Source organism: Pongo abelii, chromosome 8, assembly GCF_028885655.2.
Source record: "Pongo abelii isolate AG06213 chromosome 8, NHGRI_mPonAbe1-v2.0_pri, whole genome shotgun sequence".
In the NCBI taxonomy this organism is placed as follows: domain Eukaryota; kingdom Metazoa; phylum Chordata; class Mammalia; order Primates; family Hominidae; genus Pongo; species Pongo abelii.
The window spans coordinates 73,835,564-73,863,186 of NC_071993.2; the positions used below are offsets into that span (position 1 = coordinate 73,835,564).

Below are 27,623 nucleotides of genomic sequence, written 5' to 3' on the forward strand. Positions count from 1 at the left end.
CCAAAGTGTTGGGATTACTGGCGTAAGCCACCATGCCCAGTCTGACTTCTGTATCTGAAACAGCCTTCCCACCAATAAACTGGTGAACTTTTGCCAATCTGACAGGTGAAAATGGTATCTCAGTAAGTTTTAAATTTATCTTTTATTTTTTTAAATCTATTTCTATTTCAGTATAGATATAACTATACAGAGATACATAGACAAATAAATGGATTTATATATTTTCTATATCTATTATTCTATAATATCTATATTTATATTTTCTATAGTGTCTGTATTTCTATTACTATTTTATTATGCCTGAGTCATTTTTGGGCCAGGCGCGGTGGCTCTTTGGGAGGCCTAGGTGGGCGGATCACTGGAGGTTAGGAGTTTGAGACCAGTCTGGCCAACAAGGTGAGACCTCATCTCTACTAAAAATACAAAGACCATGTCTACTAAAAATACAAAGATTAGCCGGGTGCGGTGGCTCATGCCTGTAATCCCAACTATGCAGGAGGCTGAGGCAAGAGTATCGCTTGAATCTGGGAGGCGGAGGTTGCAATGAGCCGAGATCGCCACTATACTCCAGCCTGGGTGACAGAGTGAGACTCGGTCTCAGAAAAAAAAAAAAAGAAAAGTCATTTTTATTTCCTTTCCTATGAATTGTCTGTTCTGAACCGTTGCCTATTTTCCTATTGTGTTGTTAGTCTTTTTCATACTTATTTCTTACTTGTCTATGATATGATTAAGTATTTTTCTCAACTTGTCATTTGTCTTTTGAGTTTGCTTATGGTGTCATGATTGTTGTTATGCCATATAAGTTTTTAATTTTTATGTAGTTAAATTTGTCAATCTTTTATTTTATGGCATCTAGATTATTTTTTCTTTTTTTTTTTTTCGAGATGGAGTCTCACTCTCTCACTCTGTTGCCCAGGGTTAGAGTGCAGTGGTGTGATCTCAGCTCACTGCAACCTCTGCCTCCCGGGTTCAAGCGATTCGCCTGCCTCAGCCTCCCAAGTAGCTGGGATTACAGGTGACTGCCACTACGACTGGCTAATTTTTTGTGTTTTTAGTAGAGATGGGGTTTTACCATGTTGGCCAGGCTGGTCTCGAACTCCTGACCTGTGATTCGCCGGTCTCAGCCTCCCAAAGTGCTGGGATTACAGGCATGAGCCACCACGCCCGGTCTAGATTTTCAATCATACCCAGAAAGGTCTTCTCATTGCAAAATTATAAGGAATCCATGCTTTCTTCTGTTTTTCTAGTACCTTTATAGTGTCATTTAAAAATATACACATCTTTTCATCACTGGAAACTTGTTTGGAGTAATAAACTTTTTGGAGATCAACCTGTAGGTTTTTTTGACTACCCAATTGTCTCAACCCCTTTTATTATTTATTAATTTATTTAACAACACATAATAGAATCATTTATTGAAAACTGTACTCTGGAAAAACTATGTGCACAACAATGCCTGTTTCACCCATTTTACAGTGGGTACACGGTGGTCTGGGGCATTTGTCAACTTGCTCAAGCCTTTAGGTAAGTAGAGTTTGCAGCTTTTCTGAGAATCTGCCTGCATGTTCCCTCCTTCCCCAGCCTCCCAAGCCATCCTGTGGTTCAGACACCTCCACCTTGTGCAGCCAGGCTCTCAACAAAGCCAGTAATCCAATGTGTTGGCTTGTAGGGACCAGCCCCACAGGGTCGGTGGGTCTCTCCCCGTGTGCGGCGACGAGAGAGTGTAGAAATAAAGACACAAGACAAAGAGATAAAAGAAAAGACAGCTGGGTCCGGGGGACTACTACCACCAATGCGCGGAGACCGGTAGTGGCCCCGAATGTCTGGCTGCGCTGTTATTTATTGGATACAAGGCAGAAGGGGCAGGGTAAAGAGTGTGAGTCACCTCCAATGATAGGTAAGGTCACGTGGGTCACGTGTCCACTGGACAGCTGGCCCTTCCCTGCCTGGCAGAGAGGGAGAGGAGACAGAGAGAAAGACAGCTTACGCCATTATTTCTGCATATCAGGGACTATTAGTACTTTCACTAATTTACTACTGCTATCTAGAAGGCAGAGCCGGGTGTACAGGATGGAACATGAAGGCGGACTAGGAGTGTGACCACTGAAGCACAGCATCACAGGGAGATGGTTAGGCCTCCGGATAACTGCGGGCGAGCCTGACTGATGTCAAGCCCTCCACAAGAGGTGGAGGAGAAGAGTCTTCTTTAAACTCCCCCGGGGAAAGGGAGACTCCCTTTCCCGGTCTGCTAAGTAGCGGGTGTTTTTCCTTGACACTTTTCGCTACCTCTAGACCACGGTCTGCCTGGCAATGGGTGTCTTCCCAGACGCTGGTGTCACTGCTAGACCAAGGAGCCCTTCTGGTGGCCCTGTCTGGGCATAACAGAAGGCTCGCACTCTTGTCTTCTGGTCACACCTCACTATGTCCCCTCAGCTCCTATTTCTGTATGGCCTGGTTTTTCCTAGGCTATGATTATAGAGCGAGGATTATTATAATATTGGAATAAAAAGTAATTGCTACAAACTAATGATTAACGATATTCATATATAATCATATCTAAGATCTATATCTGGTATAACTATTCTTGTTTTATATTTTATTATACTGGAACAGCTCATGTCCTCTGTCTCTTGTCTCGGCGCCTGGGTGGCTTGCTGCCCACATTGGCTTGCACTGGGCTTGCATCTCTGTCTCCAGGATGCACAAGGGGTTCCAAGTCCCATGGACACATTGTCCCTGGTTTAGCTAAAGCTGGTGAGAAGCCTCAGAAGTGGCCTGACACCTTTCTGTGACAGGACAGGGTTCAGATTCAACATCCAAGACCCCAGGATGAGCGGAGGGTAGAGGGTGGTGAGCTTGCCCACTCAGCTCCCTGAGTATTGCTGGAGTCCCAGGTGCTACTTTAGTTTTATTTCTGCATGTACTTTAGTCATTTCTGTACTTTGCTGTGTTCCATTGTGTTTTGTGTGTGTGTGTGTGTGTCTGTGCATGTGCACGCACACCAGTTTTAATAACTTAGGCTCTATAATATGTTTTAATATCCAACAGGGTTAGTTCCCACCTCCTTGTTCTTCATTTTGAAAGCCTGTTTCTGGACTAGTCTTGTTTGGTTTTCTATATGAATTTTAGGAACAAATAGGGTAATTAAAAAAAAGAACTAAACCACACACAACCTATTAATCCCATTAGTACTTTTATTGGGATTATGTTAAATTTAAATTTTACTAAAGGAGAATTGAGATCTTCATGAATCCACAGACGTCATTCATCTTTCCATTAGACTGTTTTATTTGTAAAATGAGAGTAATAATAGTACCAATCTTGTAGGACTGTCCTGAGAATTAAATGAGAAAATGCATGCGAAATATACTGGGGTGAACACGTTGCTTTGCCACTTAGCTGTGTGAACTTGGGCATGGTAGGTTATTCTGAACGTTGGTCTCTCATTTGTCAAGAAGGATAATACTAGCATCTGGAGTCACAGGACTCCAAAGAGGGTGAAATTAGACAAAACGCGCAAAGTACCCAGTGCTCTGCCTGGAACACAAGTGCACAATAAATATTAGCTGTTTTTCTATGTTTTTCTAAAACATAGGCCACCCCAGGGCAAGGACGTGTGACTTAAAGCAAAAGCAGCTGGGCGCGGTGGCTCACGCCTCTCATCCCAGCACTTTGGAAGGCCGAGAGACCAGCGGATCACTTGAGGACAGGAGTTCGAGACCAGCCTGGCCAACACGGTGAAACCCTGTCTCTGTAAAAATACAAAAAATTAGCCAGGTGTGGTGACATGCGCCTGTAGTCCCAGCTACTCGGGAGGCTGAGGCATGAGAATCGCTTGAATCCGGGAGGTGGAGGGGAGGTTGCAGTGAGCCGAGATCGCGCCACTGCACTCCAGCCTGGGCGACAAAGTGAGACTCCGTCTCAAAAAAAAAAAAAAAAAAAAAAAAAAAGGCAAGAAAAAAAAAAGCAAAAGCTTGGAGGGATCCACCTCAAGTGGAGGGCCCCAAGGTCAACTCATCTTTCCCAGGACCTATGTCACCGTCGGTCCCCACTTCCGACTTTCCTGGTGCGTCTGGAATGGGAAGCCGCGATGCCGAGGGTACCAGGCCGCTCAGGGACTCCAGGACCTAGCTCCGGACCCAGGGTCCGGGCGCTGCCACGTCTCGCGCGGTCAGCTAGCCAGACGGGAACAGGCGGGGCCGAGGCGGGGCCAAACCCCGAGCGCGCTTTGCCACGCCTTATGCCCGCCCCTCCGCGGCCTGAGTCGCTGGTGGGACGGCACCGGGGCAGAGAGGCATAGCGCTGCGAGGGGGCGGGGCCCATTACGCGCCCGGAAGTCCCGGGGAGGGGTGTGACGTACATCCGGCGAGTAGCTGGCGGTCCCGGGTGCTGCTGGTTAGTGTGCTCTGAGGGAGGGTCCGACCTAGCCGCTGTTTTGCCGGAGGAGCCCCTCAGGCCGTGAGTCTGAGGGCCGCGTCGGGGAGGGGAGTTGGGGCTCGAGGGGCTGGGACGGAAGGCGGGGAGGTCGGAGCGGAGGCTGGCCCTGGCGGGGTTGGGGGGGGAAGTGACACGCAGGCGGTTCTGTGGGGCCGCGGGGCTGATTCTGGGCGGGGACGGGCCAACTTGGCCAGATCTGCTCCGTCCCCTGCTGTCCTCTTTGGCCTGGGGTCCACCTGCATTCCGCTCGGGGGTCTCGCAGCTGCTGGGCCGGATAACAGTTTCTTGTCTGTACCGTGCGCTCCGGTTTACGAAATGGCTCCATGTCCTCTGTCTCGGAAGAGCCTCACAGCCCTCGGTGAGGCGGGTGGGAGCCCTTGATGATTATCCTTGTTTTATAGACTCGGAGACTGAGGCTGGCCAAGGCTCCACAGTTAGCGAGTGTGAGCGCTCGAACCTGGTCTACAGGCCCCTAGTCCAGGGCTTACCCCCAAGTCAGTGCTCGGTTGTCTTCCGATGGCCCGGGTCGAACCCTGTATTTTCTCCTTCCACCTTCCCCTTTTCCCCTGTCTGGTCTCTGCATGGAAAAATTTCCTTATGTGCATTTGACATGGATTAGCGTTTTCTTCACGATTCTAGCCAGTGGGTCAGGAGCCTCTTTATCTTGTTGATTCCATCTGCTTCGGTTGGGACAGGGGGCTTAGGGAGATTTGCCATGGGGCTGACCTTTGACATTTACCCCGCAGCTAAGCAGAGTTAGCTAAAAGCCAGCCGCCTACTACCCCAAATCTGCCTGGAATGGCGTCTTAAAGTTGCCCTAATTATGTATAACAAGTAATGCGTAAATTTTTAAATTGGCTAATGGTCAGATTGGTGCCCTCCTTTTCTATTAACATTTGTTTGAATCATTTAGCCCTGGAATTCGCAAGTTTTCATTTTAGGTACATTAATAGTGTTTTGTTGATAGTTTAGAGATCTACCTTAAATTTTAGATTACTCTTAACTTCTCGTAAGGTGGTACAATGGACCAAGAATAGAAAATAAATAGAATGCTAGTTATTAAAATACCATTCAAAAGATGTGATGAGTTGTAAGGAAGAGAACTTCGGAAGATCATCCTCTGTGTAGTTGGTGGGTTAAAGAAGTTTTAGGTTTTTTTTTTTTTTTTTCAGCAATTTTGTGGTTTGGGTTTGAATTTTATGTACTGTTAACAGGAAGAGCTTAGGCTTTGGTGTTAGAGATGAGGGTTTAAGCCCTGGCACTATTACTTTTTTAACTGAGCAGTCTTAAACGACTCAGCAAAACTAGGAGTATCCTCATCTTTCTCTTGTTAAATGAGGCCAGTGATCCTTGCCTGGTAGGGTTGGTGTGAGGATGAAATGAGATGTACAAGTACTGTGCAGATTGTAAAACTACTGATAAGTTGGTACAAATCCTAAGATCTTAAGGAGAGAGGAGCCACCAAGGCCATTTTCAGCTGCTGAGGAGTCTGAGGTGGGAGGATCTCTTGAGCCTGGGAGGTTGAGGCTGCAGTGAGCCATGATGGCAACACTGCACTTCAGCCTGGGAGACAGAGTCTTGGTCTGTCTTAAAAAGGGAGGGGTGGGTGCAGGGGCATTTTCTTAACTTTTGGTAGCAGTGCAGCCCAACTCTTTGGATCTAGTAAGGGTTTTTATTATTTTTAGCTCACCTGAAGAGTTTCTTCAGTCAGCCTCCACTCTGATCACTCCATTACAACCCAACACTTCTATATACATTTGTACTACACTTGTTTTCAGTCAATATTGTAAAAAATGTTTACATCACTTTAGAAATATTTTCTTTCTTTCTTTTTTTTGAGATGGAGTTTTTGCTCTTGTTGTCCAGACTGGAGTGCAATGTCGTGACCTCGGCTCACTGCAACCTCTGCCTCCCGGGTTCAAGCGATTCTGCTGCCTCATCCTCTTGAGTAGCTGGGATTACAGGCACCCACCATGCCTAGCTAATTTTTGTATTTTAAGTAGAGATGGAGTTTCACCATGTTGGCCAGGCTGATCTCGAACTCCCGACCTCAGGTCATCCACTTGCCTCGGCCTCTCAAAGTGCTGGGATTACAGGCATGAGCCAAGTATTTTCAACTAGATGAATTCTGCAAAGGTGAAAAGGAGAAAATGCCACACTTTAAATAGTTTTTCATGGCAATTGAACTACTTTAATTTTCCATTTTGTTTTCCTTTGACACTCCTGCTTTTAAGCCGTCTCCTCCCTTGGAGCATACAAATCAGCAGCAGCCGGGATTTAGCTACTTGGCTGCTTTAATTCTTCCCTCCAAAATGATCTCAGTGGGAATGACCTTAATGAGGGGTGTGCTCTAAAGGTGAGCTGTGCTTCTCCAAGCAGTAGATTGAGAAAAGTATAGGAGGATGTTTGGTTTGAGGGAGTTGCAGAGGAAGGGCACATTGTTCTTTTACTTATTTACAGTAAATGGGAATTTCAGCACAGGAGCTTTATTAAGTATATTTAAGTTATTGGACTCTTTAAAGTGGGGACTCAATTTCCAGAGAAAACTATTAGTTAATGTGATAAATGCGGTCTTTCTGCTGAAATATATTTGTTACCGAAAAGGCAAAAAAGAAATCACCTCATTTAGTATTTTTTCATAAGAGCTTAGTATGTACCTCCACCCAAACTGCCAAACTTTATTTGGCTGTCTTTGGTAAGGGCCATGAAAAATAAATATTAATTAGGTCCTAAAATTTATAGATTAGGCCATGGGCCTGATAAAACCCAGTAATTGGATGAAAAACATACCATCTCTACTTTTCAATTTACTCTTTATTTATTTATTTATTTTTTGAGACGGAGTCCTGCTCTGTCACCCAGGCTGAAGTGCAGTGGAGCGATCTCCGCTCACTGCAACTTCTGCCTCCTAGGTTCAAGCGATTCTCCTGCCTCAGCCTTCTGCATAGCTGAGATTACAAGCAAGCGCTGCCGTGCCCAGCTGTTCATTTTATTCTTCATCTGGCATTCTTTGAATGTAAGGGGATTTTTTTGTGGGTAATGCTTTTACTGGTTACTGTTCATGAAAATTTTGATTGCAGTTGGTCATATCTAGTATAAAGCCCTGTGTTCAGATGCTCCTGCTGATGGAGAGGAGTAAAAGTGTGGACCTTCCATTTTTCTGCACCATATCTGAGATACTAAAGCAAAAATTCAGCATGGCCAGACAATGCTGAGAAACCTTAAGACCCACCAGCGTGTCTAGATCCTACCCTCTTAATTTCATTCAGAGGTCATTTTGCTTATTACCAATATATGTAAACCTTTTAGTAGCTTTTGATAGCTATGAGAAACAATAGAAAAAGTAGTGTTAATATCAGTACCAGTTAAGTTGTTTACTTGCTTGGGAACTTACTGCTATATCCTGAACAAGTATTCTTTTTTTGTTTTTTGAGACAGGGTCTTGCTCTGCCACCCAGGCTGGGGTGCAGTGACACAATCATAGCTCACGGCAGCCTCGAATTCCTGGGCTCAAGCAATCCTCTTGCCTCAGCCTCCCAAGTAGCTGGAACTACAAGCATGTGCCACCATGCCTGGCTAATTTTAATTTTTTTTTTTTTTTTTTGTAGAGATGCAGGTCTCTCCATGTTACCCAGGCTGGTCTTGAACTCCTGAGGTCAGGGAGGAATCCCCCACCTCAGCCTCGCAAAATGCTGGGATTACAGGTGTGAGCCACGGGGGCCCGGCCTGAATAAGTATTCTTATTTTAAGAAAGTCTGTTTGTAAAATGAGTTTGGGTGTGATTATTCATGTATGAAAAGATTCTCTTCTTATCCCTTAATGGTTCTCTAAAATAGTGATGTCATTTCTTTTTATAAATTGAGACCCGTGTCTGCAAAAATGATTAAATATTGAGATAGCATTGGTAAATGGAGCAGGGCAAGTGGTGCCGGCCAGTAGAATTTTGGGTGACTTGTTTTTTAAGAGTTGTTTACAGGATAGATTAATATGTTTTTCATTCAAATCAATGTGCTTTTCATTCTTATTTTCTATTTAGTGCATCTAAGTGGCATTTTGATTCACATTATTGATGAGACTGATTTCCTAGAGTTGTTCTTCACTGGATGACAGCAGTGGTATGTCTAGGGAATGTGAATGAACCGCTGCCTGGAGGAGTAAGTCACACAGTAAAAGAAAGTGTAGGCATACCTCGGATATATTGTGAGTTTAGTTCCAGACTACTGAAATAAGTACAGTAAAGCAAGTAACACGAATATTTTGGTTTCCTAGTGCACATAAAAGTTACGTTTACACTATACTGTAGTCTGTTAAGTGTACAGTAGCATTATGTCTTAGAAAATACGTACCTTATTTAAAAAATACTTTATGGCTAAAAAATGCTAACAAGCATCTGAGCCTTCTGCGAGTCATAACCTCTTTGCTGGTTGGGGATCTTACCTCCATGTTACTCCACATTGATGGCTGTTGAATGATCAGGTTGGTGATTGCTAAAGGTTGGGATGGCTGTGGCAATTTCTTAAAATAAGACAACAGTGAAGTTTGTTGCATCAGTTAATGCTTGTTTTCAAGAAAGATTTCTCTGTAGCATGCAATGCTGTTTGATAGCATTTTACCCATAGCAGAATTTATTTCAAAATTGGAACCAGTCCTCTTAAACCCTGCTGCTGCTCAAGTAAGTTTATGTAAACTCAAGTAAGTTTTTGTAATTTTCTAAATCGTTGGTGTCATTTCAACAGTATTCATAGCATCTTCATCAGGACTAGATTCCATCTCAAAAAAACCACTTTTTTTGCTTATCCATAAGAAGCATCTCTTCATCCATTAGTTTGATCATGAAATTACAGCAGTTGTCACATCTTCAGGCTCTACTTCTAATTCTAGTTCTCTTGCTGTTTCTACCATATCTAAGGTTACTTCTTCCTCCGAAGTCTTGAACCCCTCAAAGTTATCCACAAGGGTTGGAATCACTGTCTTCTTAACTCCTGTTAATATTGATATTTTGACCTCTTCCCGTGAATCATAACTGTTCTTACTGGTACCTAGAATGGTGACTCCTTTCCAGGAGGTTTTCAGTTTACTTTGCCGAGATCCAGCAGAGAAATCAGTCTATGGCATTGATAGCTTTGTGAAATATATTTCTTAAATGAAAGACTGGCAAATCGAAAATACTCCTTGATCCATGGGAAGCAGTATGGATGTTGTTAGTAGACATTAAAACAACATTTACTTCTTTCTGCACCTCCATCAAAGCCCATGGGTGACCAGGTGTTTTGTCAATGAGCAGTAATATCTTCAAATCTTTTTTTCTGAGCAATAGGTCTTCACAGTGGGCTTAAAATACTTAGTAAACCATGCTGTAAACAGATGTGTGGTAGGCAGAGTAGATTTAGTGTAATTCTTTTTTTTAATTGTAATTTTTTTTATTGGAAAACAAATACAAAACTTGGAATGGATTTGAGGCAAATTGTGCCATAAGCACATTTTCTTTAAGTGGCTAAACAAAGTTTAAAAAGCAAGTAACAGTAAAAGAAAATGTTTCTGGTACAGGACCAGCAGTACAAAAAAAACAGTGTGTGAGTTACCTGGGAGTACCTGGATAATACACCCGTTCTGCAGCAGTGCAACTTTTAAGTACATATTGTTGGCTGTCCGAGGTCCACACAGAGTTACAACTCCATACTTCAACAACATGCTGACAGTTCCTAAAGAAAACTACTTTAAAAAAAAGGCATAACCCAGATGTTCCCTTATTTGACCAACTCCACCTAAGTTTAGATGTGCAGAAGGGCTTAGATATATCCAGAGTAAGCCACAGGCAACATGTTACTTCATCAGTTTTCTAAAATAAGGTTTCAGGGCAATGACAGTAATGGAAGAACACATGGAGGAATGAGGTCCTGATTACCATACATGCATATTTTTTTGACAGTAGGGAGAAGCCTTTTACAGATAAGTTACAAACAAAAGGCAAATAAACAGTTTTGTACAAGAAATTTAACACATTCTGTACAAGGTCTTCATTATGCTGTCATCATTTGTACAAACTCATAGTTTACTTGACCATCACCATCAGGATCTGCTTCCCTGATCATTTAATCAACTTCTTCGTCTGTTAACTTCACTCCAAGGTTTGTCATCACATGGTGAAGTTCTACACCACTAATATAGCCATTGCCATCCTTATCAAACACACAGAATGCTTCTCTAATTTCTTCTTCACTGTGTCTTTCATTTTTTTTGCCATCATTGTCAGAAATTCAGGGAAGTCAATTGTGCCATTACCATCAGCATTTACTTCATTAATCATGTCCTGTAACTCTGCTTCTGTGGGATTCTGCCTAAGACCTCATTACAATTCCCAGTTTCTTTGTTGTTATAGTTCCATCACCATCTTTGTCAAATGGTGACAAAACTTTGAATTCTGCAATCTGCTCTTCAGTCAGTTGGTCAGCCATGCTGCAAGTGCTACTGGTTTCCGAGGCGCAACCACACAACCACTCTGCTCGCTCACTTGCTCCACTTGGACTGATTTAGTGTCATTCTTAAGGGCCCTAGGATTTTCAGAATGGTAAATGAATATTGGCTTCAACGTAAAGTCACCTTGCATTAGACCATAACAAGAGAGTCAGCTTGCCCCTTGAAGCTTTGAAGCCAAGCAATGAATGACATCTCCCCTCTAGCTATGAAAGTCCTAGATGGCTTTTCAAATAGAAGGCTGTTTTGCCTACATTGAAAATGTGTTGTTTAGTGTAGCCACCCACCTTCATCAGTTATCTTGCTGCAGCTTCTACTTCAGCACTTGCTTTTTTACCTCATGTTTTTATTTTATTTTTATTTTTTTATCAGCAATAAGGCTGTTTCGTTTTCTTGATGCTCATGGGTTTGCTGGAGTAGCACTTTTAATTTTCTTCAAGAACTTTTCCTTTGCATTTACAATTTGGGTAACTGTTGAGTGCAAGAGGCCTAGCTTCTGGCTTATCTCAGGTTTTGATGTGTCTTCCTCACTAAGCTTAATCATTTCTAACTTTTGCTTTCAACGGAGAGACCTGTTACTTTCACGTGGAGAATAGGGAGGCCTGGGGTGGGGGCAGGGCTGTGGAGGAAGTCATTAAGTTTGCTGTCTTCTATGGTTGTGGTTTGTGGCACAACAAAACAATTATAATAGTAATACCAGATATCACTGATCATAGATCATGATGACAGATATAAGAATAATGAAAAAGTTTGAAATATTGTGTGAGAATTACCAAAATGTAACACAGAGACGTGAAGGGAGCACATGCTGTTAGAAAATGGTACTGATACACTTACTCAATTCAAGGCTGCTTCCAACCTTCAATTTGTAAAAAACCAGAAAACCTCAGGATCCACAAAGTATCATCAAATGAGGTATGCCTTTATATTTTTAACTCCTAGTTCTCTGAGTATCATAGATCAAAAACTATCAGGAAACCAGTTATTTTTGCACAGGATTCTAGACTCTCCTCCAGATTGCAAAATCTGTAAGTGTCAAGAAAGAAGAATATTAGTTTCTCTTTACTTTGCTTCCTCCCCTCCCCTTCCCTCCCCTCCTCCCCTTCCCTCCCCTCCTCCCCTTCCCTCCCCTCCCCTCTCCCCTCCCCTCCCCTCTCTTTTCTTTTCTTTTCTTTTCTTTTCTTTTTTCTTTTCTTTTCTTTTCTTCTCTTCTCTTCTTTCCCTTTCTCTTTCGCTTTCCCTTTCCCTTTCCCTTTCCCTTTCCCTTCCCTTTCCTTTCTCCTGTCCTGTCCTGTCTTTTTTCTCAGAGTCTCCCTCTGTTGCCCAAGCGAGTGCAGTGGCACCATCATGCCTCACTGCAGCGTCAAACCCCTGGGTTCAAGTAATTCTTCTGTCTCACCCTCCTGAGTAGCTGGGACTATTGGTGTGTGTCATTATGTCCAGCTATTTTTTTAGAGATTGAGTCCAGCTTTCTTGCCCAGGCCAGTTGTGAACTCCTGGGCTCAAGTGATCCTCCTGCCTTGGCTTTCCCAAATGCTGGGATTCCAGGTGTGAGCCACCATGCCTGGCCTGCTTTCTTATTCCTGAAAACATGGGACTATAAATGTGCATCATGGCTAGGGAACAAGAGTTAACCTCTCCACAATTGTACTGTCATTCAGAAAGCTAATGTTTGCTACTTTCATATTTTATACAGGTAGTAAGCATTAATAATGTCTTTCATCTTTGAGTGGATCTACAATGGCTTCAGCAGTGTGCTCCAGTTCCTAGGTAAAGCCATTTCCTTGAAATACAGGTTTCAAAGTTTGTGCATTTCCTTCAGTAATTTAACTACAAATAGGCTTTGGTCTGTAGAGAGTAAATGTGTTAACAATTTTTTTCTCTTTTAGGACTGTACAAGAAATCTGGAAAACTTGTATTCTTAGGTTTGGATAATGCAGGCAAAACCACTCTTCTTCACATGCTCAAAGATGACAGATTGGGCCAACATGTTCCAACACTACATCCGAGTAGGTTTGAAAATATCAGGTGACCTTTTGATCTTTAAAGGTCAGTGTTAGGCGTGGAGGATGAATCCCTAGTTGGTGGAGTTCTTTTATTAACTGAAGTCCCAAAAGCCAACTCATACGAAAAATTTCCCTGTAAGACACACTCAGGTTATGTACTTTCAGATCTAAACCTCTGGAACTTTGTCATTATCTGTTGTCACTGGTCCTGTAAAGGGACACCTCTCCTATACCTACTTCTAAGAAGTGGAAAATAGCTTGGAAAAAAAGAAGCCTTTGGCTTTTAGAATAGTTTCAGAACATTTCACCCTTGTATTCCTTTTCTTTGTTGGGAGTGGGGTGTTGCCTGGGCTGGTCTCAAAAATCCTGGGCTCAGATTATCCTCCTGCCCTCAGCCTCCTGAGTAGCTGGAACTACAGGCAGGTGCCACCACACTCAACTTCTTGTATCTTTTTCTTTACAAGGTGAAAGCATTGATATTGGCTTATAGTACTAGTAGTTGGGGGTTGTTGAATTGACAAGTTTTTTTCTTCTTTTTAAATAATTTTTCAGCATCAGAAGAGCTAACAATTGCTGGAATGACCTTTACAACTTTTGATCTTGGTGGGCACGAGCAAGGTAAGTGATGACTCAGTGGAAAGCATGTTTATTGACTTATTTTTTTTGTGCCCCCCAGCTCCTTTTAAAAGCAGTGTGTCATTTTTACCTTTTAAATTACTTACATTTTAGAATTAGGATCTTATTACTTTAGTGAAGTTGTTTTATTCATTTATTTTTTTAAGTAATTTCAAACTTGTCAAAAGTTGCATTAAATAATACACAGAAGTCCCCTTCAATATTACCCTATTGAGCTGGGATAAAGTTAGCCATAATGTATAACTATTCATGAACTTTTAAGTATTTGCCTGATATAGCCAAACTCAACTCAAATCTTGACTGAAAATTTTTACAAAGCAGGACAGCATCTTGCCATTTTAATCTTTACTACATTTTTACTTATTAATGTAGTTTACCTTGTAACTGGAAAATATGTTAAAAGATATATGTATTGCTTCAACAAGAGTAATGATTTCATCATTTTAACTAGGCTTGCCCTAAGCCAGTATATTTTCTTCTATACCTTTTGCCCAAATTTGTCAGTCTCCTCCTCCCTACATAATACATATTAATGCTTATTTTTTATGAACTGTTTGTGAGCATATCATGCCCCTTTACTCTTTAATACTTTAGTGCCATTTTCTAAGAACAAAGATATTTCCTTGTATATAATCATAATAGTTATCAAATCCAGGAAGTTTTATTTTTATCCACTCTGTATTTCCTTTTTTTTTTGGTCAGTTGTCCTGATAATCTCTTTTATACCATTTTTTTCATCTTGACCAGGTATACGGTATCATATATTTAGTTATCAAGTCATTTTTGCATCCTTTATTCAATGGAGTGAAAGTATGTAGGAAATTAAATATTTGTAAGTAATTTCAGACTTGGCAAAAGTTGCAAAAGTAATACAGTGACTATGTGTGATTACTCTGATACAAGTGGATATTTTGTATATTCTATCCATTTCGGACAGTTGGTGGAACATTTCCTTCTACCTTTTTGCTTTCCTCAGAAGTGCTTTTTGCCTACTTAGGCTATGTCTTTGGTTTCCAGATTCCTATCAGGTGTTTAGAGACATACAGAGTGGTGTCTTTGTCTGATGGGCACTCAGTTCACATTTGACAAGACTGTAGGTATAGGAGTAAAACATTTTATGTGAGAATAAATAGTCTGGGAAGGTAGGGAAAAGGAACTATTGAAATTCTGTCAGATTTACTTACTTGTTATTACACTGAGTGGAGAAGTCTTGTTTTGAAACATTAGGTTGAGTTAATACCGTTTTTTTCTTTTTTTTGAGATGGGGTCTTGCTCTGTTGCCCAGGCTGAAGTGCAGTGGCACAATTTTGGCATACTGCAACCTCTACTTCCTGGGCTCAAGCAATCCTCCCACCTGTTTTTTGTAGAGACTGGGTTTCCGCCATGTTGCCCAGGCTGGTCTTCAACTCCTGAGCTCAGGTGATCCACCTGCCTCAGCCTCCCAAAGTGCTGGGATTATGGGCGTGAGCCACTGTGCCCAGCCTAATACAGTTTTAAAAAAATGTATAGTAAAATATAACATTGGTCATTTCTAGTTGTTAAGCCTAATAATTTTATAATCAGTGGTTTCATTAACATATAATTACATTTTAATTAATTTATTTAATATTTATGCCCTGAAAAATCATGTATGTTATGATCATAATCACATAAAATACCAGTAAAGAAAAAAGACTGGAAGAGAATATCAAAATATTGACAAGGGGTGTGTTTTGATAGAGGGATTAGAAATTATTTTGTTTCCTTTTTTTCTGTAAGGAGCTTGTATTTTTTTCATTTGAGTAAGAATGGGTATATGGTGTCCTTTCTGCTGCTTCCACAAAAGGATTTGTAAATGCTTACAAATTTAAATTCAGAGCAAGATAAGACTGAACCTAGACCATCTGGAGAATGCAGAAGGACCAGACACCAGATGGTTTTATATACCTGAACTGGGAATTGTAGATTGTTTGGTGTGATAAATTTAGGTTTCAGGTTTTGTTAAAAGTAAGAAGGGAAATGTATTGATGTATTTAGTTTTGTTTATTTGACAGAGGAAAATCTACTTAACAAAAACACTTTTACATAATGACCTAGCCACCATTTTATAAAAGTTACTAAAGTACTGTACATCTGGAGGTTTCCTTTTTTTTTTTTTTTTTATAACTTAAAAATTTTAACTTAGGAGAGCAAGTTCGATGTAACAAAATCAGTATAGAACTACGGAAAGTAAAATAGAAAGTTCATTCAACCTCTTTTTCCTAGCTCCACTCTTTAAAGGTAACCATTATTAACTGATGTAGAGATGCTTCGTTATTCATTCTATTGCAAGGGCTAGAAATTAATGGCTTAGAAATGATAGTACAATTAAATCATTGCTTCCCAGCCTTTATCGTTTCATGTCACAAGCAAAAAAAGAAGTAATATTTATAAGGCATGCTGGGTTAAATATGGTAGGCTGAGATAACTGGCCTGGGGCCTTGAACCACTTGTCAGGCCTAGTCTCCCTAAGGGCTGAGCAGAGGAATGTGTCAAGACACCTACACACAAGTTGGCTAGAAACTAACTGGGACTAAAATTACATGGACAAGTAATTTGTATCCTGATGTTTTAACTCAGAGATACAAATGCAAACTAGACTTGGCTCCAGGGGCAAGGCAAGTCATTTAAGTGAGTAAAATTGGCTGGCTGTAAGACAGCAGGGAAATTTTGTCAAGCAAAAGTGTTCAGACATCATCAGAAGGGGCAGCCACTGCTTAGTTCCTGCTGATAATTGTCACATGGATAAGTAGGCATGGGATTGCTAGATGTTGTAGTTTTTCAAAAAAAGCGGAAACTCTGATTTTCAAATTTACAAAAATTAAGTTCAGCTTATGGACCATCAGTTTGCATCCTCTGTTCTGAATTAATACTGGCCAGAACTTGGAGAAATCCATAGCGTCTAATCTTACTGAAACCCAACCAAGATTTGTCCATTTTATAGACCATTAGGTTATTCATTTTCACAATGTATATTTTTTACTGATGCAACTACAAACTTTGTTTTTTAGCACGTCGGGTTTGGAAAAATTATCTCCCAGCAATTAATGGGATTGTCTTTCTGGTGGACTGTGCAGATCATTCTCGCCTCGTGGAATCCAAAGTTGAGCTTAATGTATGTTTTGTCCTTTAATGTGTATTTTAATGTATATTTTGTCCTTTTTTGGCCTCTATTTTTTTTTAAGGAATATAGCTCAGTAGTGCCAATAATTAGTCATTCCAGTTAACATTTGGCAAAAAGACCTAGTTGCAGGAGGAAAATGTTTTAAATCTAAGACATTGCTTTTCAATGTCCTGAGGAAACTCAGCTCAAACCTGAATAAATTAACTGTTGTTTCTATCATACAGGGATTATATGGCCAAGTTTGCTCATGATACTCCTCATTTATGCCTGTTGTCCCAGCATAATTAATAGTATTCCGTTTCACGTGTCATGAACAGTAATTCTGTTTTTTTTGTTGTTGTTGTTTTTTTTTTTTTTGATGGAGTCTTGCTCTTGCCCAGGTTGGAGTGCAGTAGTGCAATCTCGGCTTACTGCAACCTCCACCTCCTGGGTTCGAGGGATTCTTCTGCTTCAGCCTCCCAAGTAGCTGGGACTACAGGCACGTGCCACCATGCCCGGCTAATTTTTTGTATTTTTAGTAGCGACGGAGTTCACCATGTTAGCCAGGATGGTCTTGATCTCCTGACCTCATGATCCACCTGCCTTGGCCTCCCGAAGTGTTGGGATTACAGGCATGAGCCACCGCGCCTGGCCCATGAACAGTAATTCTTTATAAGTAGTGTTGGCATAGTGAAAGCCTAAAAGCGATATTAGAGTTCTTTACATTTTTGAATCTGCATTCTCAGCTTGTGCCTACCCACCCTCCCACTGAATGACTTGCCAAACCTTCATGGTCTGTTCTCAGTCTTCAGTTTTGGTTGCGTACATCCTTTGATACTATCAAGGACTCACTTCAAGTTTTCTCCTTTGTCAACATTGCATTTTCTCTTGGCTTGATGGTTTCTATACTATTGGCTTTGTTATCCCTACTCCTTTACCCTATATCTCTTCTTTCTCTTTGATTTATAACTCCTTGCATTCTTGTTTCTGGCAACTTGAACCTGTCTTGAATTTATTTCTAAGTATGTTTCTCACATCTATAGCTCCAGCCTCACGTAGAATTGCTTGCCACGCAATCTTTACCTTGTTTTTTTTTTTGTTTTTTTTTTTTTTAAAGAGAATCTTCCTCTGTGGCCCAGGCTGGAGTCCAATGGTGCAATCACAGCTCACTGTAACCTCCAGACTTCTGGGCTCAAGTGATCTTCCTGCCTCAGCCTCCCAAGTAGCTAGGACTACAGGCATACACCACCACACCCAGCTAATTTTTTTTTAAAAAGTGTTTTTGTAGAGACAGGGTCTCATTATGTTGCCCAGGCTGGTCTCAATCTCCTGGCTTCAGGTGATCCTCTGCCTCGGCCTCATGAGGTGCTGGGATTACAGGCATGAGCCACCATGCATGGTCTCCATTCTCTTTGTTTAAACTCCTCTTTTCACTCTTGATTTTGGAGCTACCTCTCTGGCTGATACTTCTGTCTCTTTGAGAAGCACTAGTTCTTCTTGTTAGTCCTTAAATGTTGGTGTTCTCCAGAGTCTACTTTCTCCTAGGCTGGTCTCATCTACTCCCTTCATTTGGCACCTACATGTCAGTGACTCTCAAATGCATTTCTCTCCTCTAGACCTCTCCTGAGCTCTAATCTGATACCTAATCCTGCCTACTCTCGACAACTCCTACTACTGATCTGTTTTCCTAGAATGGAACTATTTGTCTTTCCCACCCACCACCTACCTGGACATGCAGTCCACAAATCTGTGAATTAATGTAAATCCTACCATGACCCTGATATGCACCATAATGCTAGAAGGAACTTTCTCAGACTTCATTGCCCTACTTAATATCCTTTGATAGTTCTGTCATTTTCAGGATAAAATCTATAAATCTTTTGCATAGCACATAAGATCATTCATGATCCTGCCTCTGTTTCTTTTTACTGCCTACCTTGAACTATATTCCAGACAAACAACTTAGCCATCCTTGAATATGCACAAGTAGCTACTGCCTGGCTTTTTCACCTGTACCTCTCCTCAACCCCTCAGTTTGTCGGCAAATTTTAAAATGCTCTATAAGAGACCTCAGAGTTCAGATATGACTGCTTCTGGTAAGTCTCCCTTGACCTCTGAGACTGTGTTAGACTCCCACCTTACCAATGTCTGTTGTCTTTATTGATTTTTTTATAGTTCTTTCTCATCAGACTATGAACTAACATGATAGGGACTGTGTCTTATTTCTTTGCAAAACCCCTGCACCTAGCAAAGTATTAGACACATTAGGTACTTTGTTATTGCTTAATGAATGAAGGACATTCTTATTCTAATTTTGTGTAACATTTCCTGGAATTCCAGATGGTCAAAGTATGTTCCCCTTTATCTCTTTAACTCTGCTTTCCCCCCTAGCTTTCCTGCTGGTGACAACTAGATTCCCAGGCTTGAAATCGATGCCAGTTTTGACTCATTGGTCTTTTTTTAATTTTTTTTTAATCATTTAGACATTGGTCTCTTCAATTCTTTCTTCAAAATGCCTCCTGCAGTATTCATTGAATGCTCTACCTTAAGCTAGATCATGATCTCTTACATGAACACCACAGATACTATTTGTGAATTCATTATACTGAAAAATAAGATTTTATTCACTAACTTCTGGATTTGTGGTCTTTTAGGATATATTGCAGCTCACTTCTTACACTGGCCCCATAATGTGAGTCATCTCTTCTCATCCATTTACTTTGTTGCTGCATGTCTATCTAAATGCTTGAATCCAGCCATGCAGTACTGTGTGGCTTCCTGAATTATTGTCCTAATGCAAAGCCGTTGTTTATGTTCTTCCTTCTCCTTTACACCTATCCAAACCCTGCCCTTCCTTTAGAGCCCTGTTTCGGTTCCAGATCTTTTCTAAGACTTTGCTTAAGCCCAAAATTGCCATTTTATTTCCCTGAACTTGTCTTAGTGTTAATATTCAGTTCCCATTCATTGTGACACTTATCCACTATGTTGTGTTCTTACTTGGCTTTGTTAACATAAATGTGGCTGGGCGTGGTGGCTCATGCCTGTAATTCCAGCATTTTGGGAGGCTGAGGTTGGCAGATTACTTGAGGGCCAGGAGTTTGAGACCAGCCTGGCCAACATGGTAAAACTCCATCTCTACTAAAAAAATAGAAAAATTAGCCAGGTGTGGTAGCACATGCCTGTAGTCCCAGCTACTCAGGAGGCTGAGGTGGGAGAATTGCTTGAACCTGGAAGTCACAGGTTGCAGTGAGCTGAGATTAAGAAAAAAAAAAAAAACATAATGTGAACACAGAGTGAGGATTTTTTTGAGGACAGGAATGTGCTTCCTTTTGTATCCTCAGTGCCTGAGATAGTTACCCTTCCTACTGTATTCTTCTCAATGCCTGAGAGAGTTCTTTGCACACATTGAGACTTGGTGAATACTTGGGGAGTTCCTGTAGTCATCTTTGAGGCTCTGTAGCCAGAGCATTCATTCTTGTAGGACTGTGTTGAGGGACATCCTGAGGATAGTTTGTGGCTGAGCAGATTAGCTCAGAAGTTAATGTTGGGGCAGTTCTGCCGCCTTGTAAATAAATAGACTAAAGTTGTAACTGTTTCGAGGCACTTAGGAGATTTTTACTTAATGTCATGGGTGTTATGTCAAGGTGAATCTTTAATCACTCAGGTGTAAAGTTGATCAGATTTTCACTTTACATTAATGCCTTAAAAGATTAGTGGAAGTCAGAATTTTCATTATCTGGTGGGCTTTTGTAGATTCCTCACTTAATTCTTTTTTTTCTTTTTTCAATCTTTAGGCTTTAATGACTGATGAAACAATATCCAATGTGCCAATCCTTATCTTGGGTAACAAAATTGACAGAACAGATGCAATCAGTGAAGAAAAACTCCGTGAGATATTTGGGCTTTATGGACAGACCACGGGAAAGGTAAGAGAAAAATATTTGGGTTACATACAAAGGACATTAACAGTTTTTAAAACATGATGTTTTGCTATTTAGATTACCCTTCTCTTTTAAAGGCTTAAACAGGCTTAGGATTTGTTTTACTGTGGGTATTTTTAAGCTCACTAGAGGCAGGAGTGTGTTCTTTTTAACGTTTTAAATGGGATTCATTCATCGGGTATTTGAGGAAGAAGGAAATGGTAGAAAAGGCAAACTTACTCTTTTAAGAGTTTATGATTATCTTTCAAATTTGATTCTAGAAATTGCTTTTGAAATAGCCCTTTTTAGCCAGAAAAGAATTTGTTTTTTGGACTGGAGTTTGCAGGTTATGAAGAAAAATAATCATTTCAATCACTTTCCAAGCATTGAAATCAAAGCACTTGATTATCCTCATTGCTTCTTGCTGAGAGAGGTAGGACTGTTGGCCCCATTTTGCAGAGGAAGAAACAGAGAGTGATTTGTTCAGGTCTACACAGCAAGTCAGTGATAAAACTAGAAAAAGAACTTGAGTCTTCCAAATCAATAGTTTTTACTGTCTTCAGTTGGAAGGAGGACTCTTGTAGAAAAGCAGGCTTAAGAGAGAGAAAATCTAGATCAGATAAAGTTAAGCAGGAATCTTTCTGTTCTTTTTAGCTTGGGGTTTTGGCATATTTAGTTTTTAAAAATCTTCCTTTTCTGTGATAACTTTCTGACTTTTTTACATGGTTCCTTAGTCTCACCTCTTCTTGATTATCTGTTTCTTTATAGAAATACTTCCTTTCTTTCATTTAATTTCTCCTCTTTTGCATCAGTATTAAATACACATGAATTCTTCATTTCTTCAGTGCCACCTGTTATGAGTGTTTATTTCTGCATGCTTTTGTTAATGAGAATGTCCTTATTTCTAAACAGTCCCAGACCTCTTTTCTGCATCAGAGAGCATGCTGGTTCCATAAGTCCCAGTGGCTTTTTTCTTGGTTTGCTGCCATAACTTTACAGATAAATATTGGGTGTTCAAAGCAAATGCTCTTCAGAGAGAGAGAGGCTGGGAATAGAACTGTGCTGCTTATTCTATCCTGAAAACACGAAGCCTGGGGAAGTCATCTATATGGCCTTGATCACATTTCTGTAGTTAATACCTACTTAGGTTTGCTTTTAAGGAATGGATAAAATGATTGTAATGATCGTCTTTTGAATCTTTTCCACCACAGAGATGCTAACAGGCCTTTCTTGGTTTTGCCTCCTTTAGGGGAATGTGACCCTGAAGGAGCTGAATGCTCGCCCCATGGAAGTGTTCATGTGCAGTGTGCTCAAGAGGCAAGGTTACGGCGAGGGTTTCCGCTGGCTCTCCCAGTATATTGACTGATGTTTGGACGGTGAAAATAAAAGAGTTTTACTTCTCTGGACTGATCCTATTCACAGCTTCCTCATGAACTTTTCTAATAGAACAAGGAAAGCTCTCCAACCATGTCTGGCGTTGAGAAGCCAAGAGTCTCTGTCAACTCTCTCATTGCCCAGTGGTGACATGTGCTCTTCTCCACACTGTTGGGAGGTAATGCTGCCCCACGTGCTGGTGCAGGTCAGTATCCCGGGACTTGGAAGCTGGCAGGATTTGCCGGGTAAAGCTGTGTGCCATCATGGGGCACCTGAAAAGAAAAACACGTCTCACCACTGTGGTTGATTCAAAAGAAAGTGATTCTATTTTTTAAAGAAAGTGTTGTTAATGTAATTGGTATCCCTCCTAACTTTTTGAGTTCACAATTTACTTGGTCCAGAGTTTTCTATTCTTTTTTTTTTAAAAAACTAATGAATGACATTTAGATACTTCATAAAATTATGAACAGATATGGAAGCCAGAGCTCATTTGGGTGAACTTACTCCTGCTGAGTTAGCAGATTGGTGAGAGAAGCTCCCCTGAGCTCACCTGTCTCTCTGACTGCCTTGGAGTAGGTGGCATAACCTTGTGCACAGAGAACTAGAAGAGGGGCAGAACCCTGGCCTTGCAGTTGTGGCAGGTTTCCACTGTGGTAAGCTAGGGTCATTCCTCATCAAAGAATGTGTAGCAGATTGTTCACTGTGGAGGAGTTAATTATAGAATGGGTTATTGTTGTTATTCTTACTCATGAAGTTACAGATTTCAGCCAGTCTTTGCTTTTATACTTTTTTGAAATTTAATTTCTCTCTATAGCACCTTCCTTTTTCATTTTCAGTATCAAAAGTGACTTTCACCTCATAAAAGAGTTGAGAACATCTCTCATGTCACATACTGCAGGTGCATCGGTTACTTTTGCACAGATTGTAGGGGGATGTTTTTCTGAATAGGAAGACAGGACAAAGTTAACAGCTTAAGGGCTCTTAATTCTGTGAGTTGAGGACTTAAAAGTATTGTAGCATTTGTTTGGATCCAGGAAAAATGTATTCAGTGGGCTTTAAAATTTCTGTTTGCAGAATTTGGTCTCTCAGGCTGTTTCTGAGCTCTTTTTCTTACATTTTTTCTCCTTTGATACCTATTTTATTGGTGTTTAAAATAAAGGTTAACATCTGTAGCTTTTCTAGGTTTTTTTTTTTTTTTTTTGGTATGAAATTGTCTTTCTCCATTGCAGAAATAAGTTGGGGAAACACTAACCCAAAAACTTTCTGTAGAGCTGTTCCTTTGGAGGCAGCATCACCTATTGGCAGTAAAGACTTAGTATAAAAGCACCAGCATCCCTACTTGGGTGATGAGGATTAATTTTATAGCATTCCATTTTCCTAGTGCCACATGTGAAATTGGATTTTGATGATCTTAATTTATATTCTACCCTTATAGTAAAAGATCGAAAGATATATCTCCTAGGAACAGACTGGAGATAGGAGATGAAAAGTTGGGAGGATGTCTTTATTCTAATGTGAGGGTAGGGAAAATGTGGATAACATTACTGGGGTGAGGGAGGCATTGTTCTTTAGTTGGAGTTCTCATTCTTATTCTCCAGTACTGACTTGTGGGGAAAGCATACTTTTTCACTGCCAGGTACTGAATGCAGAGGCTCAGTGAAGTATATATGTGGGAAGTGCATGCATTTCGTTTATTAGCAAACATAGCTGGATTAAGACAAAATTGTTGGTTTGGAAAGGGGTTAAAGCCTTAAGTGAACAAATCTAGCTAACAGTGAATGAACTAGGTAATTGCATATTTTTAATTAATTTCCTTTGGTTAAAGGTCCCCCATACTTCTCTATTCGGAGACATGAGAAGTATGATTACTTCAGTGTTAGTTTTCTTAGTCTTTTTTTTTCCCTATTTGTCCCTTGTCACTTTGTTGCAAGCTAGAAATCTGTGGGTTATACATAGGGCAGCTCTTTGTGAAAGTGGTTTATTCCACTGGAGAAAGGGGATTGAAAATCAGTTAGAACCAATGTATTTCTTGCCCCACGGAACACTATTCCTATAAGATAGCTGAAAGAAGCTGCTGTGAGGAGCTCAGTTCCAAACACAGGATCAGCACCTTGTATAGGAATTCCCATGAATTATGACTTCTCATTCTGTTTTATCAGAGTGCATATATGTCCTATTTCAGGAAAAGTAAAACAGTCATTTACAAAAGAAAGTCAATCTGTATCCTAAGCATTTTAATAAAAAGTTAAAACAAATGTGCTATTTCCTTTTTTTTTTTTTTTTTTTTTTTTCTGAGTTTGAACAATGCCGTTTGTTTGGGGAGGCAACCAAAAGTTCCCTGCATAGAGGAAGAGACATTTAGGGTGCGTGTGAGATACTTGAATTTTGCCACCAGGAGGGGGAAAAAGGCTGGGGTACTAGAGGTAGTAGATTTAGTACTACTTGAGAGATTTGGAACATGCTGTGGATCCAGGGTTGTTGGTCATCTCTGCAACAGGATGGGGATGGCAGATGTTTGAGCAAAATCTATATTAACATGCTAGCAAGGACTAGTTCTAGTTTAGCTGTGTTTCACTCATTTTACACAGAATTAGAATTGGCCGGGTGTGGTGGCTCACACTGTAATCCTAGCACTTTGGGAGGCTGAGGTGGGTGGATTGTCTGAGCTCAGGAGTTTGAGACCAGCCTGGGGAACAGGGTGAAACCCCATCTCTACTAAAATACAAAAAAATTAGCTGGGCATTGTGGTACATGGAGTAGCTCCCAGCTACTCTGGAGGCTGAGACGGGAGAATCGCTTGAACTAGGTGGTGGAGGTTGAAGTGAGCCGAGATCATGCCACTGTACTCCTGCCTGGGTGACAGAGCAAGACTCTCTCTCTCTCTCAAAAATCAATTAAATGCTACATTTGGCAAAATGGGAAAGAAAGAATTTCCTTTACTAGGCTTGTAGGAAGCCTGCTTTTAGAAAAACCCAAATGAGATCATAAAACTAAAGTACTGGGACAAACAGTGGGAAACAGTGCAATGGGTTCTTTTCAACCAAGTATTAAAGTATTGGAGATGTTGCCGGGCGCGGTGGCTCATGTCTGTAATCCTAGCGCTTTGGGAGGCCAAGGCGGGTGGATCATGAGGTCAGGAGTTCAAGGCCAGCGTGACCAACATGGCAAAGCTCCGTTTCTACTAAAAATACAAAAATTAGCCAGGCATGGTGGGACGCACCTTTAATCCCAGCTACTCAGGAGGCTGAGGCAGGAGAATCGCTTGAATCAGGGAAGCGGAGGTTGCAGTGAGCCGAGATCGCGCCACTGCACTCCAGCCTGGGTGACTCTGTCTCAAAAAAAAAAAAAAAAAAAAAGTACTGGAGGTGTCCTGTTGTCCTTGTTACTGTGAAAGGATGCGATGGGTTGTATGGGCAAATGAGTTGGTTTTGTTTGAGGCAGAGTGGAAAATAAAATTAGGCTCAGTCAATGAGCCTAGCACTCAACAGATCTTACTTTGGCTGTTCTGGCTGTGACTTGGGACTTCTTTTTACCATGGTCTGCTGTAAACACAGAAAACCCAATGTCTAACAGTTCATGCTGGAGTCTTGAGCATTGAGGGAGAATCACTGGACTCTAGAGAGAATGTTTGTTTGTTTGTTTGTTTGTTTTTTGAGTTGGTCTCACTCTGTCACCCAGGCTGGAGTGCAGTGGTATGAACATAGGTCACTGCAGCCTTGACCTCCTGGGCTCAAGTGATCCTCCCATCTCAGCCTCCCAAGTAGCTTGGGACCACAGGGGTGCATCACTGTGCTCAGCTAGTTTTCAAAATTTTTGTAGAGTTAAGGTCTCATCATGTTGCCCAGGCTGGTCTCAAACTCCTGGGCTCAGGAAATTCTCCTGCCTCAGCCTCCCAACGTGCTGGGATTCCAAGTGTGAGCCCCTGTGCTCCACCAAGAGAAAAACTCTTTAATTGCTAGGAAGTTGGGATAAAGAAATTTTGCTGTGATCAAGCCACCTTCTGTGTCATAGAACCAAAAGAAGACTGCCTGCTATGGCAAGACGGCCTAATTTTACTCCTGCCTCATACTATCATGGATAATCGTTTTCCTTTCTCTAGCAGGTTTGTGTCACTGGGAGTACTGGGAGCATTACCCTGTGTTGTGCTGGGGTTATACCAAGCAGTGTTAACTTTATTTAAAGAATTCAGGCAGAAAGGTTAGAGAATTTAAGTAGCAATTGTATATAGTAAGCAATACAGTAACCTTAATAAAAATTAATGGTGGCCGGGCGCAGTGGCTCACGCCTGTAATCCCAGCACTTTGGGAGGCTGAGGTGGGCGGATTACAAGGTCAGGAGATCGAGACCATCCTGGCTAACATGGTGAAACCCCGTCTCTACTAAAAATACAAAAAATTAGCTGGGCATGGTGGCGGGCGCCTGTAGTCCCAGCGACTGGGGAGGCTGAGGCAGGAGAATAGCGTGAACCCAGGAGGCGGAGTTTGCAGTGAGTGGAGATCACGCCATTGCACTCCAGCCTGGGCAACACAGCGAGACTCCGTCTCAAAAAAATGAATAAATAAATAAATAATAATGTGTATTTTATCAATTCAGTGATAAAGCAGACCTTTGTAAACTGTCTAGCTTGTGGTGACTGATTGAGGGTATCATGAAGCTCCGCGCCCCCCCACCCCCCGACATACTCGTTCATCCTCCTCTGTCCTAAAGCGTACTTCTTTGGAAAAGTAGAGAAGTTTTATGTTAGTGTACACTAGAGATGGTAAACTATGCCTTGTGGGTCAAATCGGGCCTGCTGCCTGTGTTTGTGTGGCCTGTGAGCAAAGAAAGGTTTTTACACATTTAAATGGTTGGAAAAAATATTTAAAGAATGCTATTTCTGCACACAAAAAATTATATGAAATTCAAATTTCAGTGTCTGTGTCTTTTTATTGGGACACAGCCACCGCCATTCCTTTAGCTTTTGTATGCAACAGCTGCAGAGTTGACTATTTGAGACACGTTGTATGGTCCCCTCAAACTGGAACTGTTTCCATTCTGGCCTTCTACAGAAAGTATTTGGACCCTGGCCTAGATAAATCCTGGCTGGTGGTTATGTTATGTGAAATGTGCACACTGCAAAATATAGGGCTGTATGATTAAAATTTTTGATTTCAGCTACTGTTCATAGTCGATTTAAAGGGCAATTTAATTTACAGCAAATCCAGTTTCTCGGAGATTTGTGTTGGGGTTTTGGCAGCAAAAAAAAATCCTAGGAGTAATCTTGAGAGTTCCATGCCCCCTAGTGGATTGCTATAGGGTTTACTTTTAAATTTTCAAAACACTGAATTGGCCAAGGATTTCCTTGGTCCATATTATCCCAAGGGTCAGAGGCTGAAGACCTGGGCAGATGCTCACAGGTACTGTCATGGCCTGGGCAAATCTAGCCACGTCAGCGCTCATTTCTATTCCCTTTCCCACATTCCAGCAAACAAGAGACTAGGCTTGAAGGGACCCACCTTCCTCTCCTCCGATTCCTCGTGACGCCGCACGCCTCTTACTCTCCCCGGGGCTCATCCGGGGGAATGGGGCAGAGATTATGTCCCACCGGTTGGACGAACTAACGAGGGCGGGGAAAGGAAAAAAAAAAAAATCAGAATAGGCAGCCAATCAGAGCTC

General features: G+C 41.3%; 1 protein-coding gene and 1 pseudogene across 7 annotated transcripts; one reads left to right on the forward strand and one right to left on the reverse strand.

The window, feature by feature from the left end:
• The first annotated feature begins 4,254 nt into the window (after window positions 1-4,254).
• On the forward strand, window positions 4,255-24,223 carry SAR1A (secretion associated Ras related GTPase 1A). Of its 7 annotated transcripts, XM_063727144.1 has the most exons (9): window positions 4,352-4,458; window positions 7,350-7,453; window positions 8,046-8,141; window positions 12,608-12,681; window positions 12,801-12,920; window positions 13,470-13,535; window positions 16,583-16,686; window positions 20,469-20,600; window positions 21,844-24,223. In XM_063727144.1, exons 4-9 carry the CDS (start codon window positions 12,624-12,626, stop codon window positions 21,958-21,960), a joined length of 597 nt encoding a protein of 198 aa, XP_063583214.1. In that variant the 5' UTR covers window positions 4,352-4,458; window positions 7,350-7,453; window positions 8,046-8,141; window positions 12,608-12,623; the 3' UTR covers window positions 21,961-24,223.
• On the reverse strand, window positions 9,870-10,892 carry LOC134761994 (calmodulin-like; annotated as a pseudogene).
• Window positions 24,224-27,623: the final 3,400 nt, after the last annotated feature.

Bases quoted from the DNA above. Each gene is read 5' to 3' on its own strand.
- SAR1A (XM_009245524.4), top strand. From the start codon at position 12,624: ATGTCTTTCATCTTTGAGTGGATCTACAATGGCTTCAGCAGTGTGCTC. The intron at 12,682-12,800 runs GTAAAGCCATTT...TTTCTCTTTTAG, and splicing joins CAGTGTGCTCCAGTTCCTAG to GACTGTACAAGAAATCTGGA. The intron at 12,921-13,469 runs GTAGGTTTGAAA...ATAATTTTTCAG, and splicing joins TGTTCCAACACTACATCCGA to CATCAGAAGAGCTAACAATT.